The 26,854-nt window shown below is 46.0% G+C and overlaps 1 protein-coding gene across 1 annotated transcript in view; it reads right to left on the reverse strand.

Annotated features, from left to right (window-relative positions):
• Positions 1-26,854, reverse strand: part of ALK (ALK receptor tyrosine kinase) — a 674,923-nt gene that overhangs the window by 76,953 nt on the left and 571,116 nt on the right. Inside the window, exons 9-11 of the mRNA XM_008700561.2 lie at positions 16,801-16,970; positions 1,312-1,406; positions 1,040-1,165 (exon numbers count right to left, since the gene is read on the reverse strand). Of these exons, the coding sequence (XP_008698783.2) occupies positions 1,040-1,165; positions 1,312-1,406; positions 16,801-16,970 (391 nt within the window). The remainder of the gene's footprint in view (positions 1-1,039; positions 1,166-1,311; positions 1,407-16,800; positions 16,971-26,854) is intronic.

A 26,854-nucleotide genomic window follows, 5' to 3' on the forward strand; every position in this document is an offset into this window, starting at 1 on the left:
GGACAGAGAGAGCTACACCTGGGGCAGCTTTTCAGGCAGAGAAAGGAAGGGGTTTCTTTCCTCGAAGACAAAGCAAAGCCGATATTTACGCAATAAGTTGAGTCAATGAATTTAGCGTGAAGCTGTAAGTCTCCACTTGTTTTTTTCTTCGTACTATGTACTAAACGAGGATTTCACATTGTAAGTAGAAATTAGACATTTATCATTTATCTGTTGTTATTTTAATAAAGTAACCTTTTATAGGAAAAAGAGTGTGGGTGGACATGTTGTACACCTGCTTCTCCAGGTTACCTACTTCACTCCCACACCCAGGCACCCAGCCCACCTGGGGGAACCCCTTGACCTGCTGGTGTCAGGCCCCAGCTTCTCTAGGGCCAGGCTCACAGGTCTAATAACTGCCAAGGAACATCACTCTGGCTTTGGAGACTGATTCTAAGAGATTTCCTCCTGGTACAAAGAAGAGCTGAGAAGTCACACCAGGGCTTAGGGCCAGAGGCTGAAGAGGCCTGTGTTTGAAGCAGCAAGAGTCCCTATGAGAAGTCTTTCAGCCCAGAAGATGCTGGATCAGACAGCTTTGGAAGGGAGCCAAGCTTTGGGGAAATGTGTTGAACCTGAAGCTTGGGGGCCTTTACCTGTGACGGCTAGGTAATTCAGGGCCTAACCCTCTTTACGAGGAGAAGAAATCTGATGTAAGGTTTGCTTTGTTCAGTAAATGGGGAATGGTTTCAACGGACCGAGTTTGAGGAAAGGAGATCAGTTTGGTTCTCCCATGTTGGTGTCTGGGTATTCCCCAGACACAGAGGAGAGTTGCTCCTTTGCTCAACTTCCAGACTCTCCATTCAGCCAGGCAGTAAGAGACCCAAACAACCTCCTCGTAGAGCCCCATGGCCAGGGTACAGGTGACGGTCCTTTTAAAGGTTGACTAGCCCGTTCTTTAAACACAGACCCCCACTGCCGTCATAGCCCGCATCTTGCTTCTGCCTTTTGCAACGACGACGACAAAAATGACTTTGCTCAAATTTGTAACTTGAACCCTTACCTGTGGGGTCAAAGATGGGGGTCTCTCTTGTGTTTTCCCAGACTTTTGGCTCCTTGTTTGGGTTTCTCTCAAATAGATTTCTTGATTTGGGGGCTGTATTCTGTGGCATCTTGTCCTCTCCGCTGACTGGAACAGAGAAGACCCCATGGGCTGAGTTAAGCGAGGCTCGGTTTAAGGGAGAGAGAGGAGTGTGCCCCGGGGAAGGTGGGAGGGATAGCGAGGCCCGGGGTTGTCCGGGTTGGGGGCAAGTGCCAGGGACAGGGTGAACTCACTGGTGAGGTAGCAGTCCAGGCTGATGGAGATATTGTCAAAAGCCACGGTGGCTCTGGATCCTGGGCCCCACCACGCAACAATCTGCAGCCAGAACCTGTAGGTGTGTGAAGAGGAGCGTGTGTAAGGAGCAGCGTGGGTTGGTCACCTGTCAGGACTCAGCATCTGGCGGACGTGTGCCGATGCCTGGCTCACAGCTGTCCTTTGGGTCAGCCTTCCCTAATCGCGGAGAAGTTGTGAGAGGGGAGCAGTCCACAGCACCCCCTATGTCTCCAGCACAGAAGCATTTCCCTTTCTGAGGGACTGTTCCATAGGTTAATCCATTCTGGAGTTCAGGGCTCGATTTCAGGACTGCTGAAACTCCGAGGAGACCTCTTTCACTTTTTGGGTGTGGAGGGTCAGTAGAAATGGGTAGGCTTGATATTCAGCGGGTGCTCCCTGGTGGAGCCGAAGTCGTTATTAAAATATTTCTGTACCAACCGATAAAGAGCTACTGTCCTCCAAGTGTCCCCTGCTTGTTGCCTCAGGCAGCCTGGCCCCTCCCCTCATACCCCTAGTCTTCCCCATTATTCAGCAACTGAAAGGTTAACCCCCTGCACAGCACAGGGGTCTCGTCTGGCGTCTTATCCACTGTCAGTGTCCATCGGGGTTGCTCTGTGCAGTGCCTGACCCATTGTAAAATATTAAATAATTTGACTCTGATCCCTGGGAGTGTTTGTAACCAACACAGGGCAGGCTGTAAGTATTAACAGTAAACCCCACTGAGGTTTCTTCACAGACAAGCAGCATTTAAGTTGGTTTTGAAGGAAGGCGAGGACTCAGAGATATGGATGTGGGGCTGGGGAACGGTGAGGGGGGAGGGCATCTGCAGTGGAGGCACTGGAGTGAGGGATGGCTCAGCGCAGGGCCGGGCCCCTGTGGTGGGCGTGTGAGGGGTGCAGAAGGACGCAGAGATGGTGAGTGGCACGTGTGTATCAACGCACAGCATCAGGTTTCTCTATGAGCTGTGGCAAGGTCCCGGTTTCCTTCGATCTCCCCGGGGGACGCGGTCTGCGGATGAGCTCCCAGCTCAAGCCTGTGTCAGCTGGGACACAGCCAGGCCTGGAATTCTCAGGGCGGCAAACAGGGGCCCTAACACTGTCGTCTTGTTCTGTTTATAGCGGTTGCCAGGGTGAGAGAGATGCTGCTTGCAGGCAGCACGAAGACAGGTGCACAGAGCCACTTGGGGCTGGAGACTAGAAAGAATCCCATCCCTGGGGGAGGAGCAGTGGGTCAGGCCCCATGGCTCACCTTTCCGATTTCTCTGCTCTGGGTCCCACCTTCTCACCCGTCATCTACAGGCTGAGGGGCCAGGCCTGGTGCTGAGCGACCCGGGAGTCCTTCCAGGGAGCCTGGGGTGCCAGAGCAAGTGAATGACATGTGTGTGCCCGCTGAGCAGGGGGGAGAGGGACAAAACCCCTGTTTTGCCCTAACTGGGCCCTTTCCAGGGAGACCGCATGGCTCCGCTCCCCTCTCTGCTCTTCCTCCCTTCTCTCTGCCCTCCTTCTTCATTACTGAGAGATTAGGGCTGCAAGGTTCTCAACCCGCCACTGGGCCTCTTAGCATGGAAGGCATGATGCAGGCTGGGGCTGGAATGGTCTCTAAATAGAAGAGTTTCTAAAGTGCTCTGCAAGGCAACAGCAGTGGCAGCTGCTGTTTAAAAGAGTTTGATTGACACTGCGAATTGCACATAGTTGGAGTCAGGAACACGCCCAACAATCAGGGAAGACTCAATCAGATGTCGAACCAGAAGTAAACATGTAACATGGCCTCTGTCCACCCACAAGGCCACCCTGCAGACCCTGCCCCAAATGCTCCAGACTCCAGAGGCTGCAGGGAGGGCGGGGACGAAGGTGGGTCATCCTGGGGTGTGGGGGTGGCAGGGGTGAAGCAGAGGCATTCTGGGAATGGGGTCAGGGGATGGCAGGTGCTGGGGCAGGGAGGGGACAGCAGGACCCATCTGGGAATTTCTGTTCTTTTGGGGCACTAGCTGAGAGCCAGGTGGCCATCAGGGCCCCCCAGATTCAGGAGATTCAGGATTCTCTGCTTTGGATGGTACCTGGTTGAGTGTCTTCAGCTGAACCTCAGAGGAAGAAGAGATTGCTCCGGACTCTGCTTCCCCCCTCCCAGCTGAAGATGGGTGAGACTTCCTCAAGGCTCTCAGTCTTTCTGGTGCAACCTGTCTTTCCTGTCGCACTCCCCCAAAAGCATAGATACCAACTCACTCTCCAGGGTCAGCTGCGGCCTCGGGTCTTGAGTTCTAGCATGTACCAGGTGGAGTGCTCTGAGACTGAGAGAAAGTTCTAGCATGCACGTTTAGACTGCTCTAGGATTGAGGGAAAGTTCTAGCATGTACCAGGTGGAGTGCTCTGAGACAGAGAGAAAGTTCTAGCATGTACCAGTTAGACGGCTCTAGGATTGAGGGAAAGTTCTAGCATGTACCAGATGGAGTGCTCTGAGACTGAGAGAAAGTTCTAGTGTGCACCAGGTGGACAGCTCGGGGCTTGCGGGATAGTTCTAGCATGTTATCAGTTGGACTTCTCTGGGTCTAAGGAAAGGCGAGGCCCATGCCACATCACTGCCAGGATTACGAAGGTCAGGTGGTTCTAACAAACATTTAGTTACTCCACTGCTTGTTATCCCAAAGCCTTAACTCTGTGTGGAGAAAGAAAGCTGAGCCCCCATGAGAGCCCCCCTCTCAGAAGAACCTAGCCCACCCTCTCCGTGGGCAGCCTGGTCAAGGAGAAGGGAAGAGTGAACTCTTTGGGGCTCCTCCAGCTCCCTCACTCATCTGTGCTATTTAAGAACATGGCAGCTGAGCTTTTTCTAGCCTTTAGCAATTGATTTCACTCCCTGCCCCTCAATAGTTCACACCTGCTCAGCTCTTTCAGTTTTTTCCAAATAAGACACTTTTGATTGCACGGATTATTGTTGCTTTTTCTCTTTTTTCCAGCTGGTGGGGTTTGGAACTTGTTGATAAAACAGACTTGGCTTGAGATCTTGGTTGGAGCCTGTCTTCGCACAAAGAATGTACCCCTTGACTCTGTTCTTGCTCAGCTTTACAGAGAGGCTTGTTGAAAATTGGCCCAGGGGATTTGGGGAGGTGGCCACTGGGGCAGCGGGCCAGGTTGAGAGCGGACAGCCTTGAAATTGGGTGTCTCCCAGACTCACTGGGCAGATCTCTGTGTAGGAAATGCTCATGCTGCCCGTGCACGGCTCCGAAAACGCGCAGGCTCGTTCAGGCAACAGACTGTTAATGGACAGTGAATAGAATGCCTTATTTGCCACCCTGGCAGCCTTAGGGATTGACAAACCTAATTAAGTTCACTTAATGATTTTAAGTAGCTGACAAAAAGGTGTGTGTCTGAATGTGGACTGAGGGAATAGCAATGCTTTAGAGAGAGAGTGAGAAAGAATGGCCGGCCTGGGTAAAAGGCATTCATTTAACGGATGGGCACCACATCTCAGATTCCTCTGGACCATTTAGTGGGCTCGGAAGGGGGGGAGTGTTCTGCATCCCTTTTCGCAGCTGGGGCTTGTCTGGGCTCTGGCTGCTTAGGATAGAGCTGGCAGATACTGCTGAGGAAAAATGCTTTCTCCAATTTCTCACTGTGCACTTGATTTGCTCGGCAAAAGTCTTCTAAAATGGACTGTCACAAAGCTCGGGTCGCGGTATGCATTTCTATTAGAATAATGTATGTGATGAAAAAGCCCCGCCGCATCCATCCTATTATCTGCATAATTGACTTCAGTTACCAGTCGAAGAGGAGCGGCCTGGCCCGGCCGATGGCCAGCTTTGGGTTCCCGGGATCAGCCTGGCTCAGATCACCAGGGCCAGGGCTGGACATGTGCGGCCTACCTGACTCTAGAAGTCTGGCTCTGCGACAGTGAAGTGGGGCTAGACAATAAAGGCCAGACCCTCTCTTCCTGCTCAGCCCCAACTCTCAGAAGGAATTTACCATCCTCTGACTTGGTTTCCCCTCTGGGCATCATGACCCCCATAGTAGTGAGGGGGAGTCACTACAGAGTGATTCCCAGGTTGCCAAGGGCCATAGAAATCTTTCACAATGACTTGGCTTCTGTGAAGGAGTCCTTTGGGGAGGAATAGGGGAGAAAATGAGTTTTCAGCCAAGCTGAGCAAGCACAGAGAATCACTCTCACTCTTCAACAATCTCAGTCCCCAGCTTCCAGGCACTGGCTGTGTGTGACTCATGGTTCTGGTTCCCACATTTGCCCTGGCATGCCACCAATCGGCAAGGCCTGCCACGAGGCTGTTCCGCCAGACTGCAGGGCGGGAAGAAGCCCTTCTCTGGCAAGTTCCCACTTTGCTCTTTTATTTTTCTCATTCTGCATCAAGCATATGGCACTCTCCCTGGGCCCTAGGTTTGAGGGGAAAGGTGAAGGTCAGATCTTGCTTCTACGAGGCCTGGCCTGGCAGGGGATGTGCCTGTGTACAAATACACCTGGCCAACAGGCTCAAAGCTGTCGAGTGCCCAGAGGGAGGAGAGGTCATGCACTTGCCCCAGGGATCCCTTGGAACAAGTCCGGGCCTCTGGAAGGCTGTCCAGAGCTAGATGGCCCCTGCATCCATTCTTCTCAAGAGACTGGGATGTCCACTGCACCTTTCTCAGGACACAGAGACATTAGCAACACTGGCCTCTTCCTGTACTCTTTGCTGCTGTGTGGGATTATGGCTTTGAGAGCTGAGATGGTGTCAGAGACAGAGGCCCTCTCCACGGTGAGAAGACCCAGGAAAAGGGTGGTTGCTGGTTCCCTTGTCTCCTAACAGAAATATCTTTATGAGGGTGAATTAGCAGTTTTGTCTGCTTGGTGAGGGCTGAGTTTCAAAAGGTAGAGTGCAATGAGGACTGGGCTACATACTTGGTAGGACCCCGAGCAAGTCACTGAAATTTGTTAGGCACCATCTTGGTTTAAAAAAAAAATCATCCATGTAATGTGGGTATTTTTTTTTTTTTATAGTGGAAGCTTTTCTTTAGCATGGGAGAGTCTAGCTCATTGTTCCTGTTTTATATTTTTATTAGAAATCTGTGCTGCTTCAGCAGTGTTAGAAGTTCCATATCTCCCCGTCTGCCTTTGAGCAAAGATTATTTGAGCTCCTACTCCAAGTTCAAGCACTGTGTCTGCAGCTGGGGGTATAGAGACGCACAAGACATCGACCTTGACCTTGAGGAATTCAGAAGCCTTGTGATTCATATTATACAGTGACTAGGAGATTTCTATCACCTTTTTATTTCTGCCCCCATAGAGCTAGATTGTACAACCTGGGAAAACACTGAATCTGGGCAGTGAGAGGGAGAAGTCAAGAAAGACTTTAAAGAATTGAACGTCTAGGAAAACGGTAGGGCTATGGACAGAAGAATCCATAAGAGCCAAGTGTTGGGGGTGTATATTGAAGGTGTAGGAAGGCTGCCGATCAGGGAACCGGAAACCCAGGTATGGGACTCAGGTGAGATAAAGACTATGCATTACCTGCACAGAGTGAGGGTGGAAGTGGTGACCACCGATGAGATACTAGAGAACAGCCTGTATAGAATTGGATTCTGTTTTGTTTCAAATATCAGCAGTCCAGCTTTCCCCTAAATTCTACCTTGTGCTTGGGGAGAGAAGGGCTGAGAACTTAGGTCTACATTTTCAGAGGCACTAAGAGTTATGAAAAACATGTGCATCTGTTGACTTGTAAATTGAACTGTGGATATTACCAAGGAAATCTTGAGCAGATCTGAACACCCTCTTATTCTAAAGGGGTTCACTTATTGCCATTTTGAGCGACTACTTCTTCAAGCCAGGCTCACAGGCAGGATCTGTCTCACTGCTTTGCACTCGTGATTGTGGAAACTTAGCAATCAAAAGCAACAACTTGTCCCCAACGTCACAGTAAATCAGTGTTAGAAATAGGATTTAAAGCTCAGAATTGCTAATCTACTCCTTGCTCCAGTGATCTGGGATATTTTCTGAGAAAGACACAGAGCCAGATCCTTTCAGAGTTATGAATGTTTGATTTGTACACAGCTATGCCCGGCTGCACATTGCACTGCTGAGCCACCAGCCACCAGCCACGTCTCTCCCCCTCTTCTGGGAGGGCTGGCCCAAGGCTGTCCTGGGCCCCTGGTGCCATTTGGAAGGTGGCAGAAGAGGCCTCTTTTCCTCCAGCCCCTCTTCCCCCTTTCTGAGCTCTATTTCGAGGCTCAGAGCATTTCACATTTAGTCCCTCACAGAGCTTTCAACAGCCTCCTTATTCTGGTTTCCCATCCTCCACAGTGCAGAGTCCAAAATATGTGGCCCCGTATCCCTGCTCACTTTCTCCCAAGGATATTGCTCGGGATTCTCTGACATGACCTAGTTGCCTATTCTGGGATCCACATAAAACTTTTCTGACTATAAGCCTCCATTCATCCTGAAGGCCTTCTTTGGAATGCTCTTGGCCCTGTCCCACTTCTGGAAGATCTAAATTTTTCTCAAGGTCTGTCCTATAATAATCCACATTCTCCATGACAGGGAGGTCACCATACCATTTGAACACTGGCCGTGCTGTTGGGACTCTGCACAATCCCACATGTATTGCTGTTTGCCTGTCAGTGTGTATGCTCTGTGTCTCTCTCCACCCCCAGCAGCCTGGCAAGAAGCTGGGTCACACACCCCTTTCCATCCTCTGTGCTTGATGGGGGCTTACTATACGTTTGCTGACAATGTGACAAGGATCCTTCCCTAGTCACTCAATTCCCTGTCTTGCCCACAAGACATTCGAATCTGACATTTTATGCTGGTGACTTCCAAATGTGGCCAAACATCAAAATCACTTATGAAACTTAAAAAAAATATATATGTATCCTTGGCCTCATATGTGACTTCCTGAGTCAGAATCTCTGTGTCTGGAGCCCAGGGCTCTGCATTATTAAAAAAAAAAAAAAGAATTTGAGGAGCGCCTGGGTGGCATAGCGGTTGGGCGTCTGCCTTCGGCTCAGGGCGTGATCCCGGCGACCTGGGATCGAGCCCCACATCAGGCTCTTCTGCTATGAGCCTGCTTCTTCCTCTCCCACTCCCCCTGCTTGTGTTCCCTCTCTCGCTGGCTGTCTCTATCTCTGTCAAATAAATAAATAAAATCTTTAAAAAAAAAAAAAGAATTTGAAAAAACATGGTTAGCTAAGTTTTTCAACCACTGTCGTATGGTATTCTGCTAGTTTTAAGCCTTCTCAAAAATACTTTTTGTTTAATTTATGTTTTGATTTTAGAAAGGAAAAAATCAGTGAGGGAAATTCTGGGGTGATTTCTGCAAGAAAGTAAGGTTTTGCTACATCATACAATTTTGGGAATGAAACATTCATGATTTAGAATAGATCCTAGAATTGATTTCAGCCTTGAATTATGAAGGNNNNAGGGAAAGACTGATCAATGCTCAGAGTAGCTAAATAAGGAATTGGTATTCTCAAGTGACACTTTGATAGACACCCAGAGATAGGGGCTATATTCCTTGGCTAATTCCATGACACAACATATCTTTTCTTTTTCTCCGCATCAAACCCATTTCCCCTTCTTCTGGACACACAGCTAGGCTACATTCCTCAGCATCCCTTGCAGGCAAGCACAGCCGTGTGACTGAGTTCTAGCCAATGGAACGTGAGCTGAAGCGATGACTCACAAAAATCTTCCTATGTGAGCTGCCCCCCATGCTCTTTCTCCATTGGCTGTCTTAACACAAAGGATTCCTAAACTGGAGAAAAGGATTGAGCTGCAGGGAGAAGGAGGCTGGGCCCCTGGATGACCAGATGGAAGGCCACTCTCCAACTAGCACACTCATTTTGGATTCCACATGGGCAAGAAATACATTTCTTTTTGTACATCCCTGAGAATAGGAGGTTTAATGTTACTTTGGGTAGTGCTACCCAACTAACATATCATGTAGCACAAACCTAGTTACTTAGGTGTTCTCCATGTACGTGATGTGGTTGGGTTGATGGCTAACTCCCTCCTGGGGGTAGGATGATGGGTAAAGTTAGCCTTGGCTGGCTGCAGGACTCTGACATACTCTTTACAGCTACAGCCATCCTCCAGCGCACACTCTACACCTCTCCAGGACTAGGGACACGCCTGAGTAAGGCAGTGGATTTAAGGAGTGTGGTCTAGTGCTCTGGGATGTTAGTTCCCTCATCTTTCTGGGGGAAGGTAAGGAGAGCAAAGTCAAGTTGTCCATGAAGGGCCTTGCACTTGCTGGGTTTAGTCAGTGCTATTCACCCTGTTTGGCCTAAAATTGCCCTGGAGCCTACCATTTTCTCCCAGTTCAGAGGACTGAGTCAGGCTGATGTTAATAAGCATGCAGTGATCCCCAGCCCCTGTAGCTTTGGGAAGGGACACTTGTACTGCCACAGCTGGCTAGGGGCAGAGAACACCTTTTCTTCGTTACCCACTGGGAAGAGGGCCCTGGAAGTGCTGAGTTTTGCCTGCGTACATGGACTCAGGGCAGTCAGACTCACTCGGGATGGGTAGATGCCACCTGGGAAAGAGAACCTTGAGATCTTCCCCTTCCCTTTGCCCCCACCTCTGACTTTGAAGCCTGTGGGGCCACTTCCGAGTGAGTCCCTGATGTGCATCTGTTGATAGTGAATGAATCAACAAATGCAGACTACCCAGGGGGAGAGTCATTGCTCCCTGCTTCTGTTAGTGTGGGCATATCTGGCAGAGAAAGAACCCCAAACCGGCTACCAGAGAGGAGCCCATTGGGCAAGCGAGGAGCCCCAACAGCTGTGGCTTTATTGAGTCTCATGCTGTTCTCTCTGTCTGTGCTTCCCTCTTCCTTGGCCTTGACTGCCCTGTGATGCAAAGGTCTTGATTTCCTACCAGGCTCCCCCTTAGATGACATCCCTAGGGGGCTGAAATACATTGCTTGTCCAGGTAAGCCTGTCACCTGGTACCAAGTAGGGCAGTAAGTGTTGGCTGGATACATACATAACATCTGGATGACTCTGGAGGTTAGTACCATTTACACCAGAGCATTCACAGGTATTCTCTGGTGGACTGAAAGGAGATGGAAGGGGCTCCGAGGAAGAGCCCCAGTGCTTAACTACCTGTACTTTGATTTAACCCTTCTGTGCCTCCATCTTCTCACCTGAAAATGGGGATGACATCTGCCCCAGCTACCCCAAAGTGTGGGACAGAGTAGGCACCTGGAGTTGTGAGGGGGTAAAGCACTCTGGGAGGCAGGTGCATGGCTATCACGGGTGCAAGGAATATGGGGCTGAGTATAAGGAGTTGCAGGAGCTGCTGTGGCAGCTGACACAGCCTGCCCAGTAGAGGGGCAGCAGACACTGGTTTGTGGGGCTTGCAGGGGTGACGTCCACTCCTTCCATTGGCACCTCTCCTTCCTGGGACTGGTGGAGACAAAACAGCTACAAATGGAAACTTTTGCAGAAGGGAAGGCAAGGGCAGAAGGTGAAGCATCCAGGCAGGGCCTGACCCTCTGCTGGCTTCTCCTGGGGACCATGTAGCCATGGTATGACCTAGATTTTCTGTGTTGGTCCTTATGTAAGTGAACTTTATTCTCTACTCGAGGGCAATTTGTTAAATGTATAACTAAATGTATTTTATTTTTATGCTTTTGTTAGACATGGTACATGAATACATTTGCCAATGAAAACGGCTATTGGGACTTATGCTCTAGTTCTGAAGTGGAGATAGTCAAACACATGCTGGAGTGGTGACTTGAAAAGGCACTTGGGGAAGGGACCATTGTGTCCCAGGAGAGCAAGGAGAGACTCTCCCTGTGCTGGTGGTGTTGCCCAGGCTGGAGGTGTGAGGGAAGGGGAGTAGGCAAAGGCTTGGTGGGGAGTGGTCTTCAGCAGGAGCTGGGGCTGGGGGAGCAGACGATGGGTTTCCGTGGTGGAAGATACAAAGGAAAGACAATAAACTAACTAAAAATGAATAAGAGGTGTGGCCTAAAAAATCCCAAACCAAAATATTTCGTTCATAATGATGGCTATCACTTACCAAGTTTGCTACTACATGCCAAGCACTGTGTCTTCATTTCCTCAGGCATATACATACGAAGTAGACTAGCCTAAGGGTTAAGGGAAAATTATTTAACCTCTTTAGACCTCCTATGCCTCTTATAAAAAGGGGGATTAATTATAGTATCTACCCCAAGGGCTACTATAAAGATGGAATGAGATAACGCATGTTAAGTATTTGTGACAGTGACGGGCATGAAGTAAATACTCAATGAAAGCTAGCTCCAATCATTATCATTTATAACTCTGCTCATGGCTCTAGGACGAAGCTGTGATTCAATTTACAAAAATCTGAATTAAACACAGCTTTTTAGGAGTGTGTCTAGACCTGCAAATGGAGGTTCATTGGAAATTTCTGGATTTCTTCTCCCTGAAGTTACTACTTCTCTGCTCAGGTAAGAATAAGTAATGAAAATGCCTTTTTCATCACAGAAAGATGCTACACAAAGGGAGAGTATTGTTACTGATAGCACCCCGTCTAAAGTGGAGGTTCTGTGGATGAGAAACAGGAATGGGATATGAGAAAAATCTTGGCTCTGTGGAGGTTGGCCTAAGTACATGAAGACATAACTCTCAGTTTAACGGATCCCATTTGAAAGATGCATTTATCAAACACACTACTTGTCATTTAGGACAAAGGATACAAAAGGAACAGAAATCTAAATATCTTCAGAGGGAACATTTTTTCTTGTTAGACTATGTATATAGGGTACAGCTAAAAGCCTTTATAATGATAATGCTGGGGAAGAGAGCCTCCACATGCACGTTAAGTTATGTACTTTCTATCTGGCTGTATGATTGCAGTGATTTGTGGGACAAGGTTTGATCCATGGTGTTTCCAAATCCATCTTGTAATGAGTCAAACTTAGCACCTGCTTCTGCTCTGTAAGCATGTCAAAGCTTAAGATGGTGTCAGAATGTTGTGTTTAATTTACTAGGATATATGATTATAAAGAGGAAAACTATGCCCCTATGAGAGACTGACAGATTAAGGGGCGAGAACATGCCTTTCTTCCATTTTGAGAAAAGGCAGAATTAATTCCAACAGAAAGAATGGCAGTTGAATGGGGAGGAAATGAAGAAAACTAGTTATATGAGGTGGACGTAAAGTAAGCACACATCAAGCCAATCTTCGAATTGGTGCTGTCCTTCAAAATTACTTTGAAAGCACATATCTGTATTTGAGGGATGCTGCCACTGCTCAAAACATCAGGGCACTACTTGCGGAGATTTTTCTTGTTACTCTTTATAGTATGGTTTGATATCCTAGTTGGTCAATATCACTTCATAATGATGACAGACTGTGGCATTATTTCTATCCCTTTGCCTGTTTGTAAATGGACAGAAGAAATACCACTCCATGGATCAATGTCTCCCTATCATCAACCTTTATATACTGATGGCATATTCTCTGAGCCTTCACACAAAGACTACTATGTGATGGCACCAATGTGAATATAGTTTTTTGCTCTCAAGTGTTCAGCTCTAGCTCTCTCTACTCACAAGGATTAGGGCGCACAATTAAGATCAACGTCTTTCTTATAAAGTGATTCCGACAGAACAGTGACCAGAGATAAAGAAAGCACAGGTACCAGGCAAGTCCCTAAAGAAAATTCCTTGTCGTAAGAGTAACAATTGCTGCTTGGATTCATCTGATGGGACATAGGTGTTGCTTTGATATACAGAACACTTTGTAGCAATATTTATTGTAATGTGATTTTATCTGTTTCGTTGGATTGAACACAGGAAGAATGTTAGATGGATTCCAAAAAGTGAAATTCTCAGTTAACTCAGCTGGAATTTGGAAATATATGCAATTTCTCTCAACACATCATTCTGTAAAGACATATTTACTGGACATATGATGTGTTAGGCATGGTTCTAGATGCTCAAGGAATAGTGATATATAAGACAGATTTGATCTCTGTCTTGTTAGTGTGTATATTCAGGTATTAAAAAAAAGATAGTAAAGAGTGATAAGTTATTATAGGGATATTTCAGGAACCATGAGAAAATACTGTAGGTACACTATTTAGTCTAGAAGTCTTCAAAAAGTGAAGGAAGAGTGGTAGTTAGGGAGAAGGAAGGTAGAGGAAGAACATTTCAGGTGGAGAGAATGGAAGGTGCATAAGTCTGTAAGAATCTAGTAAGGCACAACTGAATTGAAAGAAGAGTTTAGAACCCAGGAGCAGCTTAGAGCTAACCTGTAAACCCTAATAAGGTTGCTTCAAAAAGCTTTGTAATGTATGCAATGCAATGTAATGTTGGGGAACCTAGGAGTGGAGGAGATTTGGGACAGCATTGGTAATAAAGTTCCTGCTCCTTCAAGGTCCATGGTTGAGGAGCTGTCCAGGACGTGGGTGCTGAATAGCTGAAGCCAGGACCTGCCTAAGGAAGCAGGGGGTACAAAGTGCTAATGCCTACCTCAGGGTGGGGAGAAAGAGAGTCAGCCTTTGTCTTTTATCCATTTTCCTTCTCTTTCCCTTATACATTTCCTTCCTCTATCTCTCCCACCACCTACTTTCATTTTCTGGCAATCTGGCAGCTATAGCTCACTCTCCTTGGGAGGAAAAGGAAGAATGTGTTTCTTGCTCCTCCTCATCAGTGACTTCCCCTTATAAGAAGTCTACACACAAACTGAGGGCTTCAGAGGGGAGGAGGGTGGGGGAATGGGATAGGCTGGTGATGGGTGGTAGGGAAGGCACATATTACATGGTGCACTGGGTGTTATACAAAACTAATGAATCATCGAACTTTACATCAGAAAGCAGGGATGTACTGTATGGTGACTAACATAATATAATAAAAAAATATTAAAAAAAAGAAGTCTACGCAGCACTGATGACAGCAAATTCAGAAGAACATTCACCCCTATCTTAGGGTTGCATGACTGGTTGTTATTGCTAAATTGGCCATCCCAGCCTCTTCTGAGGCATTAGGTGGGGAGATATTATTATTATCATATTCTAGTTATTGTTAGTGTTATCACTGACTGAGCGCCTGCTGTGGGCCAGGCAGTTTACCAAGCACTTTACTTCCCTAAGCCTCAGAGGTAAATTTTATTATGTCTGTTTTATAGAACATGGCTCAACTTGGAAGATCAGTGGTTGTGACTTGTGCTCTTTTTTCAATAAGTTATCTGAGACTACCTAACTGAGGGATGAGGACAGAGGATGCGGGAAATAAAATTCATTGATACTTACTATATATAGATGCTTTTAACAGTTGTTTTATTTAGTCTCGTAACAATCCTGTGAAGTTGTATTGTTACTATACTTACTTTACAGATGTGGGCACCAAGGCCCAGAGAGGTTCAGTGATTGGTTGGGGTCACACCACCAGTGAGTGGCTGAGACCGTTTTAAACTTGGGACTATCTGATACTAAAGCCTATGCTCTTTCATCCACAGTGCTTTTTTAGTTTTATGGGGTAGTCACATCTACTGGTAGGTGATTTTAGCAACTGAAAACTGCTGTGTCTCCTTCTCCTGCAGTTCCATTTTCTTCTGGGTCTTGATGCCTTCTATACCATCTCTAGCTCTGGGTGGGGGGAGTAGCTTCCCACATCAGAGCATGTCAGTGGCGGGCAGCCTCCCAGTGAATGGGGGCATTCGTGTGTTTTGTAATTGCACATTTATTAGGTCACAAAGCATCATCGAACCACGCAGGCCTTTGTCTGAATTCCCACTGGACAGTTTGGTCTCAGTATCAATACTGGAAATGTCAGTCTGGTAAACAGCCTTTAACAGGGAGGATGGAGGCTGAGAACAAAGTCTCCTTCAAACGAAACTCTAGCGGATGGGAGTGAACAGAGTCAACATCTTACTTGCTCTAAATCCCCTGGAGTGATTATGAAAGGGAGAGGACTTGCTGGATTGAGGAGAAAAAAACCCTTTGATTCATCTGAATTAATTTAGCATCTCCCAGGAGGGAGGGCTCTGGCATCATCCTACTGTTCTCCATCCACTGCATACAACACCCACAATCCCGAAGGACAAAAGACCAGTCTATGGTAGGGAGTGCCCACACTGCCCCTTCTTCCACTTTAATTAAATCCATTTGTCCTGGGGGCAGCACTGCGCCTCAGGATGTCCACCGGCTTTGATCTTTAACCTACACACATCTGAAGGAGTGGGAAGCTGGTGCTCAGAGTGAGGACAATCGCTTCTTCCCATGACAGCACGGCTCAAGTTATGAGCTCTTGGAAATAGCAGACTCTGTGAAGTTTGGGTGAAGAATTTGAGACCCAACTTTATACTTACAAAGCTGCAAGCCAACTGGCATCACCCTTGCCTTGCCTTAAGCCCTCTGTCCTCATTTTTCAAAGGTGGATCCACCAGGATGGTAATTTGAGTGGGTTTTAAAAGTCTAAATGCAGAGGCTGTTCTGGATTGCTGGGTTTGACATTTAGCCTATTAAAGGTGGCTTTCCCCCTCCAGACCCATTCATCTGCCCCCTTTATAGAAATAACTCCTACCCTCTGCCCTCTGCCTTCTTTGGTCTGGAACAGATCGGTGCACCAACCATGGACGACTCAGTATACTGCCGCAGGGAGTCACGTGAGCTGCTGTGCTGGGCCAGGCACTGCTTGGCCCAGGCTGACTGCAGGTGGCAGACTGGTGCCATCCTGGAGAGACAAGTGGCAGCTGATCTCAGTGGTTACGGCTCCGTTTCAGAGCCACATGGAGTCAATGATCTTTTAGTCTAACCCTCTCAGTTTAAAGATGAGGAAATTGAGACCCAGGGAGGTTCAAGGTCATAAAGCCACTAGGGACAGAATTCAGGAACCAGGGCCTCTGGTAGAAGCACTCTTCCATTTACGGAAGAATTTGTCATCTCCCTCATCTACCTGCCTCTGGGACCTGACTCCACCAAGCCCTGGACTTGGACTGACCTGAGCACCAGTCCTCACTCGGAGGCCAGCTTGCTGGTGCTGTAACTCTTTGGTTCTTGATGAGAATCTTGTAAAAGGGCAGGAATGGGGAACATGATCAGGTCCGTATTACCTATGTCACAGATCTTTTTTGTTAATAAGGGATAAATAAAATGGCAAATGGGAAAACAAGGCAAAATGCATTAAGAGAAAATGTGATATACATATAAAGCCTGATTATTATTTGGCACTAATATGAGTTGTTCAGTTTTATTTCTTCCTGCTACAGATACTGGAAGCAGCCAATCAGGCCAGGCTGAGATGCAAGAGATGAGGGCTCACTGGCCTGGAAATGCCCTGGAGAAACTCAGTGCTCCATGTGTGTCTGCAGCCAGGGTGTGCACGTGTGTATGTACGTGCACAGATTTGCCTGTATGACATGTATGTGCTCATCTGGATGTGCATCTTGGGTAGAAGGGATGGGGGGAGGGACGACATGACCCCTTTCTGCATGTTAGCTGATAGAGGAAAAGAGAGTGACAGGAATGGGTGGAGGCTCACCTGTCAGCCACATCGACAAGAGGCAGCACCGTCCACTGCCACAGGCTCAAGCCTTCATTGGTGGCAACATGCCAGACCATTCTGCCTTGTTCCTTCCCAGTTTTGTTCTCCACTAGCACCAAGGAGACATTTCCCCGCAAGACTCCACGGATGAGCCAGGACATTCGGAGCTGCAAGGGAGAGAAGAGCCGGAGGACGGGTGTTAATGTTAAAAGGAAGCCTCAGGTCCCCTTTCTGGAATTCTCAGGCATGCTGGAGACTCAGCCAGCGTGTGCCCAGTGAGGAAAGCTGATGGCTGCCTGATCTTGCTCAGTCATGAAGGTTCAAGGAGCTCGGCAGGGGCAACGATGGACAATTTTGGAATTTTATGCAGGTCGATCCTAAATTTCACAGGGTTCTGTGTCTGAGGTGATATTAAGATCTCTGGGATAGTAAATGAACTTCCTAAAGGGGATCCAAAGATTCTTGTCTGTGGCCCCAATTCACTTTGTGACCTTGCACAAGTGATTTTATGACTCCGTTTCTTTAATGCCTTAGGTATCATAGATTTTTATTCCCCCCTCCCCAGACTCTAATAATCTTATTTGAATGATACCATACCATGTGTTAGCTAACTGGAGACTCTGACTTGATACCTGGGCACTGGTAGGCAAAGGCGAGATAAAAATCTCATACTGAGGTACTTCCATATGCTTCTTTCAGAATGAGGCTATCCATGTTGACAAAAGGAAGCGACAGTCATATGTTTTCATTGTGTCTTCATTAAAGGTTCCTATGGCATTGTTCCCTAGACATATGAAAGGGACCGTAGCTAATATTTCTAAAAGAGTTTAAGGGTAGTCATGCCCAAAGTCCATTATATACTATAAACCAGGTCTCTGGTCTTTGTGTTTGATAGAAACAATCTGTAAACAACACTTAAAACTTACGATAATTAAAGGATATAATCGCCCCAAATATTCCCGTTCAGATCCTGTAATTAAAAGAATGGCTATTGTGGAATAGAAGGTAAAATGTGTCCTCTGGAAAACTAGAGTTTTCATCTGCTATGGTGCCCCTTTTTCTTTGAATCTCATTGTTTGAAGACATACTTTTCTGTAAATCACCATTCCTTTTATCTCCCAGTCAGCTCAAGGTTTCCTCACAATTTGATCAAAGAGGTCATGTACCATGAACTTTCCACTTTCTTGCGCATGACCTCTTCACTAACAAGGTCACAACTGGCACTGGGATGCCCAGGTGCTGTTCTACTTCTGAGAGCCTGAGTCAGATAAGCCTGGTCTATAACCATAACCTCTTCCCTTAGACCTTTCCCATTTCCCAAATCCAGAGTAGCAAAAATACTTATCATCAATGAGGACTCCCAGGATAATTTAACAAATCTGTTAATGTTTTTTCTGACCTCACTTGGCTTCCTTGTGCAGTCTGGATGCCATGACTAGAAATTTTAATCCTACTATGGCCAACTAACCCCTCTCAGTCCTTAGCCCATGCCCTGCGTGCCCAGTTTGGGGTATTGCTTGGCACATCCGTTCTCTCCTTTTGCTCCTTGGCCACAGAGTATTGCAGATTTGGACTTCTGTGAAATCAGACTGTTGAACCATAATGCCCTGGATGGCTGGTGGTACTTATTCATCCACTGTTGATTTCCATAGTTGATTTCTGAACACACATAGCACAATGGGTGTTTCAAACTCTTCCTCAAACACTAATGCTGTTACCTCTTGGTCTCTAACTCTCCTGACCATTATTTTGATTCTTACTTTACTGATAAAGATTTACTATATTGGGTGAAATCTCCTTTCAGCCTCTCTGCTTTCCTCCCTTCCTTTAAATTCCTCCCCTCCCTCCCTCTTCTTCCTCACCCTTCTCTTCCCCTTCTCTCTTCTTCTTCCGTCTTCTCCTCCTCCTTATTCTTCTTCACACAGATGTTTATTTATCCACCTTCTTCTTTTCCTGTCTTAGAGGAAGATGTATCCTTCATTTTCTTCTATGTTAATCCCTCATGTTTTATCTCCCCCTAGTCCTTGCTTTTCAAAAACTGCTTTCAGCACCTTCAGACCTTCTGGCTCTTCTGCCTACAAATAAAATCAGCTTTTACCTGTCCCAGAAAAATATCCTTTATTTCATCCTGCTAGCTCCTCTGACTTACAGCCTATTTCTGTACCTTCATTCAGATGTTCATATCGTGGGTAACTGGCATGTAGCTGCTTTTATTTCCTAGTTGCCCATTCTTTCTTTAAATTCTTTTAACCTGGCTTCTATTCTCATTACTCTAACAAAGTAGCATTCACAATGTCCTTTATAACTTACTCTTTCAACTCTCTCCATGGCCTCTTAAAGTGCCTCTCTCTCTCTACTTTCTCCCTTCTAAATTCTTTTGTATATCTCGATCACATCTTCCTGTTTACCACTGCCATCTGTGACTCTTCAGTGGTTTTTCACTCCCTATCAATTGATATCAAGGCATTCGTGTTCCTCTATAATCTAAGAAAATAAGCTTTTTAGGCATTCAATGAATATTTATTGAGTACTTATGCTGAGCCACATGTGTCCTCCACCCTAGAATGGTCTAAGAGTTTGAGTTAGATCTGGATTCAGAAACTGTTCTTGTCACTTTGGTCCTTTTGAAGCTCAGTTCTGTATTCTCTAAGATGAGAATAGGTTTATCTACCTTATAGGATTATAGTGACAATTTAATGAGAGATAACAAATAGTGTAACAAAATGGTAAAAAGACATTTTGGCTGAAGCACTGAGGCAATAGATACTACACTTCAAAGTGACGTCTGAGAGCACAATGATGCTGGACTTTCAAGAGGGGTGGATGAAAAGAGGTTACACAATTCTTAATCTCTCATCCATACTTTGGATTTTTAAAAAAGTGGTGGTTGACTACCAGGTGAGAGTTTTTGGAATGTGCTTTTTGTATATCATGAGTTCCACCTCACTTTACCCTCCTGCAAAGACAGTTCCCTCTTCATCCCAAGTCAGATGAGAGAGAGCAGTTTTAAGGATACCACCTTAGGCACTTAATATTAATTCCCCGCAGTTTGGAGATCTCAGTAGAATACTGTCTAACTCCTACGTGGAAAATCCAAAGTACGAACAAGGGGTTGGTTGGCTGCTCTGATGGCAGAACAAAGGCAAGGTGGAAGCATTGAATGGCCTGCACTCCCAGTCTGGCGGCACACGACATGCATGAGCATTACACATAGACTAGAGTGAGCCGTATACAAGGACCCCACGTGGGTCATTTTAGATCTTGTCCAAGAGGGCTTCTTGAAGGGATAAATAGACCTCAGAAGAAGGAAGTTGCAGGCATCTCAAGCTGCCCAAGGACAGAGGAAAGAGTAAGTGACTACCCAGAATGGGGATGCATACGCCCTAGGTAAGGTGAAAGATTCCTAGCCATAGTGGGGGGGGGTGAGGAGGAAGGTAAATCTCCAAAGAAAGCACAAAAGTGCCCCCCGTGAAAACCAGTAAGCTCTAAACATGTGTCACATCCAGAGAATACCAGTGCCAGATCACCATAACAGTCCTGGTCAAGTAAGAGTTTTCTTGCTCCCCTTGACCTCTTTTCCTTTCCCCGCACTTAAGACCTTGAAGGGTCACAATTTAGCCAGAAGACTAAAGAGGAGGAGAGCTGAGTGAAGAAGGAGAGAGATCAATGACTCTTTCCCTGATTTCAGGCTTCTCACTTGTACTAGGGCCAACTACGGCAAGGGCAGGGGAGGAAAGAAGCCCTCACTTAATTTTTTTTAATTAATTTTTTAAAGATAGTATTTATTTATTTGAGAGAGAGAGAGCAGAGCAGGAGTGAGGGGCAGAGGGAGAGGGAGAAGCAGACTCCCCACTGAGCAGGGAGCCTGATGCAGGGCTCGATCCCAGGACCCTGAGATCATGACCTGAACCAAAGGCAGACCCTTACCCGACTGAGCCACCCAGGTGCCCCAAGAAGCCCTAACTTTAAAGCAAGGTTGAACTTCTGACCAAATGGGCATTTTGATTTCTGAATAAGCCTGTCTTATGTGTTTTGAAGTGACTAAAATCTGTCTGTATTACCTTAGAGCAACCAGATAAGCAATTTTCACCCAGTAGTCCACACGTGGGGGCCCAAGAGATGTTAGTTCCTAGGCTCCCTCAAAACAATCTACATACCAGCTTTGCACCTGACATGAATTTTTCTGCCTCTGTGCTTTTGATCCTTCCATTTCCTCTACCTCTTCTTTCCTTCTCGCCACTTAAAAGAAAATTCAATCTATCTAATTTTCAAGGAAACTTTTCTTATCATCTGTCTCAGAAATGACTTTCCCCCTCTGAAATCTAACAATTGATGCTACTGGGATCATCACAGGACATAGATCTGCTGCCTTGTCTTCCCTCCATCCTGCTTGCACCACAAGTTCCTTCAAGGCAGAGACTGTCTTATCTTGTATTCACAGTCATTGTCAAATGAGGGCACATGGTAGGAGCAGAGTAGTGTTAGAATATATAAAGATGTATACATTTCTAGGAAGAGCTTCCTGTCTTTACCAGGTCCCCTCTCAGGGACAGAAACCAACTTTGCAACTGTGAGTCTCCTTAGCACTTCCCTGCATTCTAGGGGTCGGCTTCCAGGGAAGGGAGGAGGATCCACACATCTTGCAGCTAACTTAGCTGTAGTTGAAATGGCCCAATTCTCAGCTGTTCTTAGGAAACTTTCAGTTAGAAGTAGAGTCTGCTAGTGACCTGAACATGCCAGTGAGATGTAGCCCTCTCATATCAACAGTGGGACCACTGGCTCTCTGACTGTTGAGCTTTCTCCACCTTCCTGCACTATGTTTTAGGCCAATAGGGCCTGCCAAGTAAGAACAGTACTGGCTGCCAAGGAATGGCATCCCTAGCGCCTGAGGGGGTCTACCAGAATCCCTTTTGGTATCAGTCCTTGAGATGATCATACATTCATTCAGTAAATATTTACACCTACCTACTCTGTACTGCATATTATATACATCTTCCCTGTCCTCACGAAGCTTATCATCTAGGCAGAAAGTCTGAACTTAAATGAGTAACTGTAATGTGCTGAGTGTAGCCAAAGGGGAAGTAAACAGAGTCACTTGACAGTAAAGACATAAAACATACAACAGTCAAGTCAAGGGCCACCTGGGTGGCTCAGTTGGTTGAGTGTCCAACTCTTGATTTTGGCTCAGGGTCCCGGGATGGAGCCCCGAGTTGGGCTACCAGCTCAATGGGGAGGCTGCTTGTCTCCCTCTCCCTGCTTGTACTCTCTCTCTCTCTTAAACAAATAAACACATCTTAAAAAAAAAAAAGACACTCAAGTCAGGGCACTTGACATGACAGTCAGGACTTGGGTCAAGATGACCACTTGACCCAACTGCTCAGAACTGTGGATAAATAGGAGAATTAAAAATTTGACTTTCCTTTCATCTTACAACACCACCACCTATGATCAAAGCAGGAAACATATATCTACAGCTACAACTCAAGCCAAAGCATGCACCAAGTTTTGGTAAAGTGCATTTCTAGAAACAGATGCAAAAGGTTTGGAATGAGATCACAAACTGGCAGCCAGTGAATGGCTAGCAAGGTATGTCTTTCAGCAATTCATTTTTTTTTTCATCCACTGAGTGTTTAGTAAGGTGATGTATCCAGGTGATACTATTCTTCCTCAAATATAAGAAGTCTAGAACCCTCTGGTCTTTCACTTGGCCTACTTCTCACCTGTAGTTATCCCTAGTCATTCCAGATTTACCTCTAAAAGTCAGTCAGTGCTTTGCTACTCGGAGTGCGATGTTCAAGATGGCGTCCTGGGTGTTACCTGGGAGCTTGTCAGAGAGGCAGCATTTCTAGCCTCATCCAGACTCACTGCATGAGAATCTGCAAAGAAGCAACCCCTGGGGCCCTGCTCCTGTGCTCCTAGGACTCATCCCACTTCCTTTCTGGAATGCCCTGGAAGCAATTGCCCTCTGCATCAAGCTTCCTTCTCGGGTGGCTTATCAGACTATCCATGTTTTCTTGCCTGTTGATGATGGGATAACTCGGGGTTTGTGCTCCAATATCGAAGTGAATCAATGGTGTGACTTTAAGCCAACAACTTAGCCCCTCTGCACCTCCATTTTCTTATAGACAAATTTGTGATAATAGCCACAACTTCCCTGCCAACCTTAAAAGGTGGTTGTAAAGACTGAGTGAGATAAAGAATGTGGAAGTAGAGCCCACATGTGGTGAATAAAATGGTTATAGCGGTGGTTTTCAACCGGGGCTGCAAATCAGAATCACCTAGGGAGTTTTCACAACTACTCATGTCTGAGTTCCCACCCCAGATTCTGATTTAATTGGTCTTGGGCAGGTCCTGGGCATCAGCAGTCCTCAGATCTCTCCAGGTGATTCTAAAGTACATCCTAGGCTGAGACCACTGGGGAGATGGGGCTACTTAGGGCTAGAAGTAGCCTGGCCTTCTCGGTGAGAGGTCCATTCTCATCTTGGACTTTGAGTAAGAGGTAATTCCTAATAACTAAAAAATGGCTTAACAGGTGCCCATCACCAAGGTGTACGAGAAGTGTCTTTCCTGCAAGGGGGAGGACACAGACCCCAGGAGAGGGCCTTCATGCGGCTGCCATGTCATCCCCGGGCCAAGACTGAGGACAGCCCTGCGGGAAAGCAGGGATGACCTAAGGATGCAAATGGGACCAGAACTCTCCTCTTGGACCTACAGGGTAAGTTTCTTACCAATTTCTTAATTAGAAGATCTCAAGGGCTGATGTCAATTCTTTCTGAATATCCCTTATTCATTATTTGTATCTAAGTGTATGGAGCAACTATCAGGACAGATGGCAGGCTCAAGGCTCAGACTTCCATTTTCCTTATAAATACAGTCCCAGATAAAAGAACCCCTCGGATGCCATTATATGTAGATATCCATGCAAGGTAGACTTTGCTTGATACTGACAGTTAAGGATCAGGTGCTCAGAGTGGGCAAAAAACATTCTTGGAGTTTGATCTTACTAAGACCAATTTCTATCTGGGGGCCTATAGGATAATTTGTTAATTGACTATTTACTGAATACCAGAGAGCTGTGCTAGGCACTTGTACATTTGCTGTCTTGTTTTTCTACTCATAACATTCCTTCCTATAGGTATTATCGGACCCATTTTTCAGATGTGGGATCCAAAGCTTAGGTAGGTGAAGTCACCCGAGGTCGCTGAGCCCTTGTGCTGCAGACCTGGATTCTATGCTAGGGTCTGTGCTGTTTCTACCACATCGATAGCGCTACATACATGTAACACGTTGTGGTAACACTTAAATCTTTGGGAGGTGTATTGTGAAGGTTTTCGAGACCCTTGTTGCTCCAAGAGTGGTCTAAAGCAGCAGTATTGGCATGACCTGGGAACTCATCAGAAATATAGGCTCTCAAGTCCCACCCCAGGTCTGCTGAGTCAGAATTTATATTTTAACAAGATCTTAGCTCAGAAATACCTTCATAATAGAGGAATTAGGGAGATAGAGGGTTTTAAACCATTTGCAACCTTTGTCTCTGCCAGACAATGAGTCGTCATATATGTGTGTGTGTGTGTGTGTATGTATTCACACAAATATGAGACATCTTATACAAATCCTAAATAATGTTTGTGAGAAATAACACTTGTCGGAGGCTGTAACAATAAAAATGTTGATCCTTCTAGACACGTCCTAGTAGATACAGGTTATAAATGATAGCTTTTGACTAATAAACTCTTTGATATGCAGACAGCAAATGAGACAAGTGAGAAGAGACAACGCCAGGAACACGCCACCGGCAATTATATTTTCTGGCTCCAGCAGACCCTTTCACAAGGGCCTCCCCCCCAACCTTGGTGGGGCCTGATAGACTTTCCAATTATGTACTACCAGTGTTTGTCATTTTATTAATTAAAGTTCTGTACGTAAGGCAAGAGCAGCATTGTGGCTAGGCCTAACGCTATTATTTCTCTCATGGCCCTTTCCTCCTCCAGAGGTAATTACTGCAATTTTATGTCGAGAATATGCCCTGTGTTTGCTATGCATACCTCGTGGCAACTTCACAACAATCTCTTGAATCCATTAAAAAAATATCAGTGTGGAATTTAGGCTGAAGTCGGACAAAAGAGACTCCGTGATATCAAATAATGTCCGTTCTGCGTGCAGCACCCCCAAATGTAGGTCACGTTGTGAGGGGGAAGGTACGAGTTTTCTTCTTCTTTCTGAAGGGCTGCATGAGTTCCTGCGGTACAGACAAGGCCTGGATGGATGGTCTAGTGTGTATTTCACTTCAACAGAAGGAAATGCTTTTTCACAGAAAGAGATGCTCAAAGACGAGCTTGCCTGGGGGGTGGTGTGTGCTCCCCAGACATTCCCCAGCCTGGGGGGTCATCCAGCAGTGACTGGGCAACCAGGACTGGAGTTGTTGTCAGGGACATCCGAGCTTTGAATGGACGTTAAGGCTCCTTCCCAACCTAAGCTGCCACGGGGCTGTGATTCTGGTGTGAACTGGTAATTTTAAGAGTTCCCTGGTTTCAACGTGGTCTCTTATTAACTTTAATTGAGCGTATTGACTCACTGCAAAACCCAGTGTTTTTGTATGCCATCTCCTAATTCACCTGGAAAAAAAAAATACCAGCTCTCGAGCTATAAATAGCCTAATGAAAAATCAACCCAACACAGCAAGAAGCAGACCAGATGCAGATTTCTGATAACAAGCAAATAAAATATGCTGGCAAATACTGGCAATTACGGAGGCTTAAGAAATGCTGGATTCCTGGCCATGTGGGGGACTTAAAAGATTGAGCTCCTTTCTGAAAACGGCACCCCATGTCTCCTCCTTTCTGAGGCATCGCTTCGAAGCCAGAAACAGCCAGACAGGGAAACCTACATGCCCCCTTTGTGAAAACACAGCAAGAAAACATGAAGGTTGTATATAAAAATAATAACAGTGGGATCCCTGGCTGGTGAGGTTATGGAGTTATTGGTATTTTTTTTTTTCCTCCTTTGGTTTCCTAAATTTTTTACAATAAGCATCTCTCACTTTTTGATAACCTGAACAAAAACAATAAAATAAATGTCATGTACACAGCTATTAAAAGCATGTTTATGAAGAATAACACTGATCTAGGAAAATAGTAAGTAAAGAAAGGAGGCATAAAATACTTCTATGGTATGATGTCAAATTTGTATAAACCCTTTTCACTCTGCTCAAATTGACATCCGTGTGTCTGGAAGGAAATATACCAACATGGTACGAGGGGTTACCTTTGGGGGGTAAGACTGTGGGCAATTTCAATTTTCTTCATGCTTTCCTGTATTTTCCTAATGTTCTGCAATGAACATAGAGCACTTTTGTAATCAGAAAAAACAATAAACACTATATTAAAAATGGCAGCAAGGGAGGTCTCTGACGTCATTTGAAAGTGGGGGAAAAAGAGTGCTTTCCTTTCACCTCCTTAGGGGAGGATCAGTTTCTCTTGCCTTCGTCGTGTGGACTTTTTGGGGAAGACCAGGGAAGGTGGGAGCTTCTGGGGAATGAGCGCTGTGGACAAAGCATAAGCTTTGAAATCAAAGAGCAGTTCTGTCTTTATTTGTGGCATACTCAGTGCCTCAGTCCTCATCTGTAAAATGGGGCCAATCACATTCTGCTCAGAGTCACCGGGGGACTCTAATAAGATTATTAAAGAGCCCAGTGCCCAGCCACCAAATGCATTCAATCAGTGTTAGTTCCCTCCTCTTGCATTGGAAAGAGCAGGCAGGGAACACCATGTTAGAGATAAACAGTCCACCCCCCCCAAAAAAAAAGAAAAAAAAAAAAGAAAGGGACAGGATGAAAGATGCTGCATTTAAAAATTTCAGTTCAGTGTTCTATCTTCCAGTTTCGCCAGAGTTATCTTTCCCGTCTTATGGGAAGAAAAGGGTGATATTTTCTTTTGAGTTACATTGCGATGGAAATTCTTGAGCTAACAGCCTTCTCTGTACCTCCGTCCCTCTGTGTGTGATGGGGAAAATGCTGCAAAATAGCTTTGTAATCCTCTAGCTGGCGAACAGG

Source organism: Ursus maritimus, unplaced genomic scaffold, assembly GCF_017311325.1.
Source record: "Ursus maritimus isolate PB19 unplaced genomic scaffold, ASM1731132v1 scaffold_6, whole genome shotgun sequence".
Classification (NCBI taxonomy): domain Eukaryota; kingdom Metazoa; phylum Chordata; class Mammalia; order Carnivora; family Ursidae; genus Ursus; species Ursus maritimus.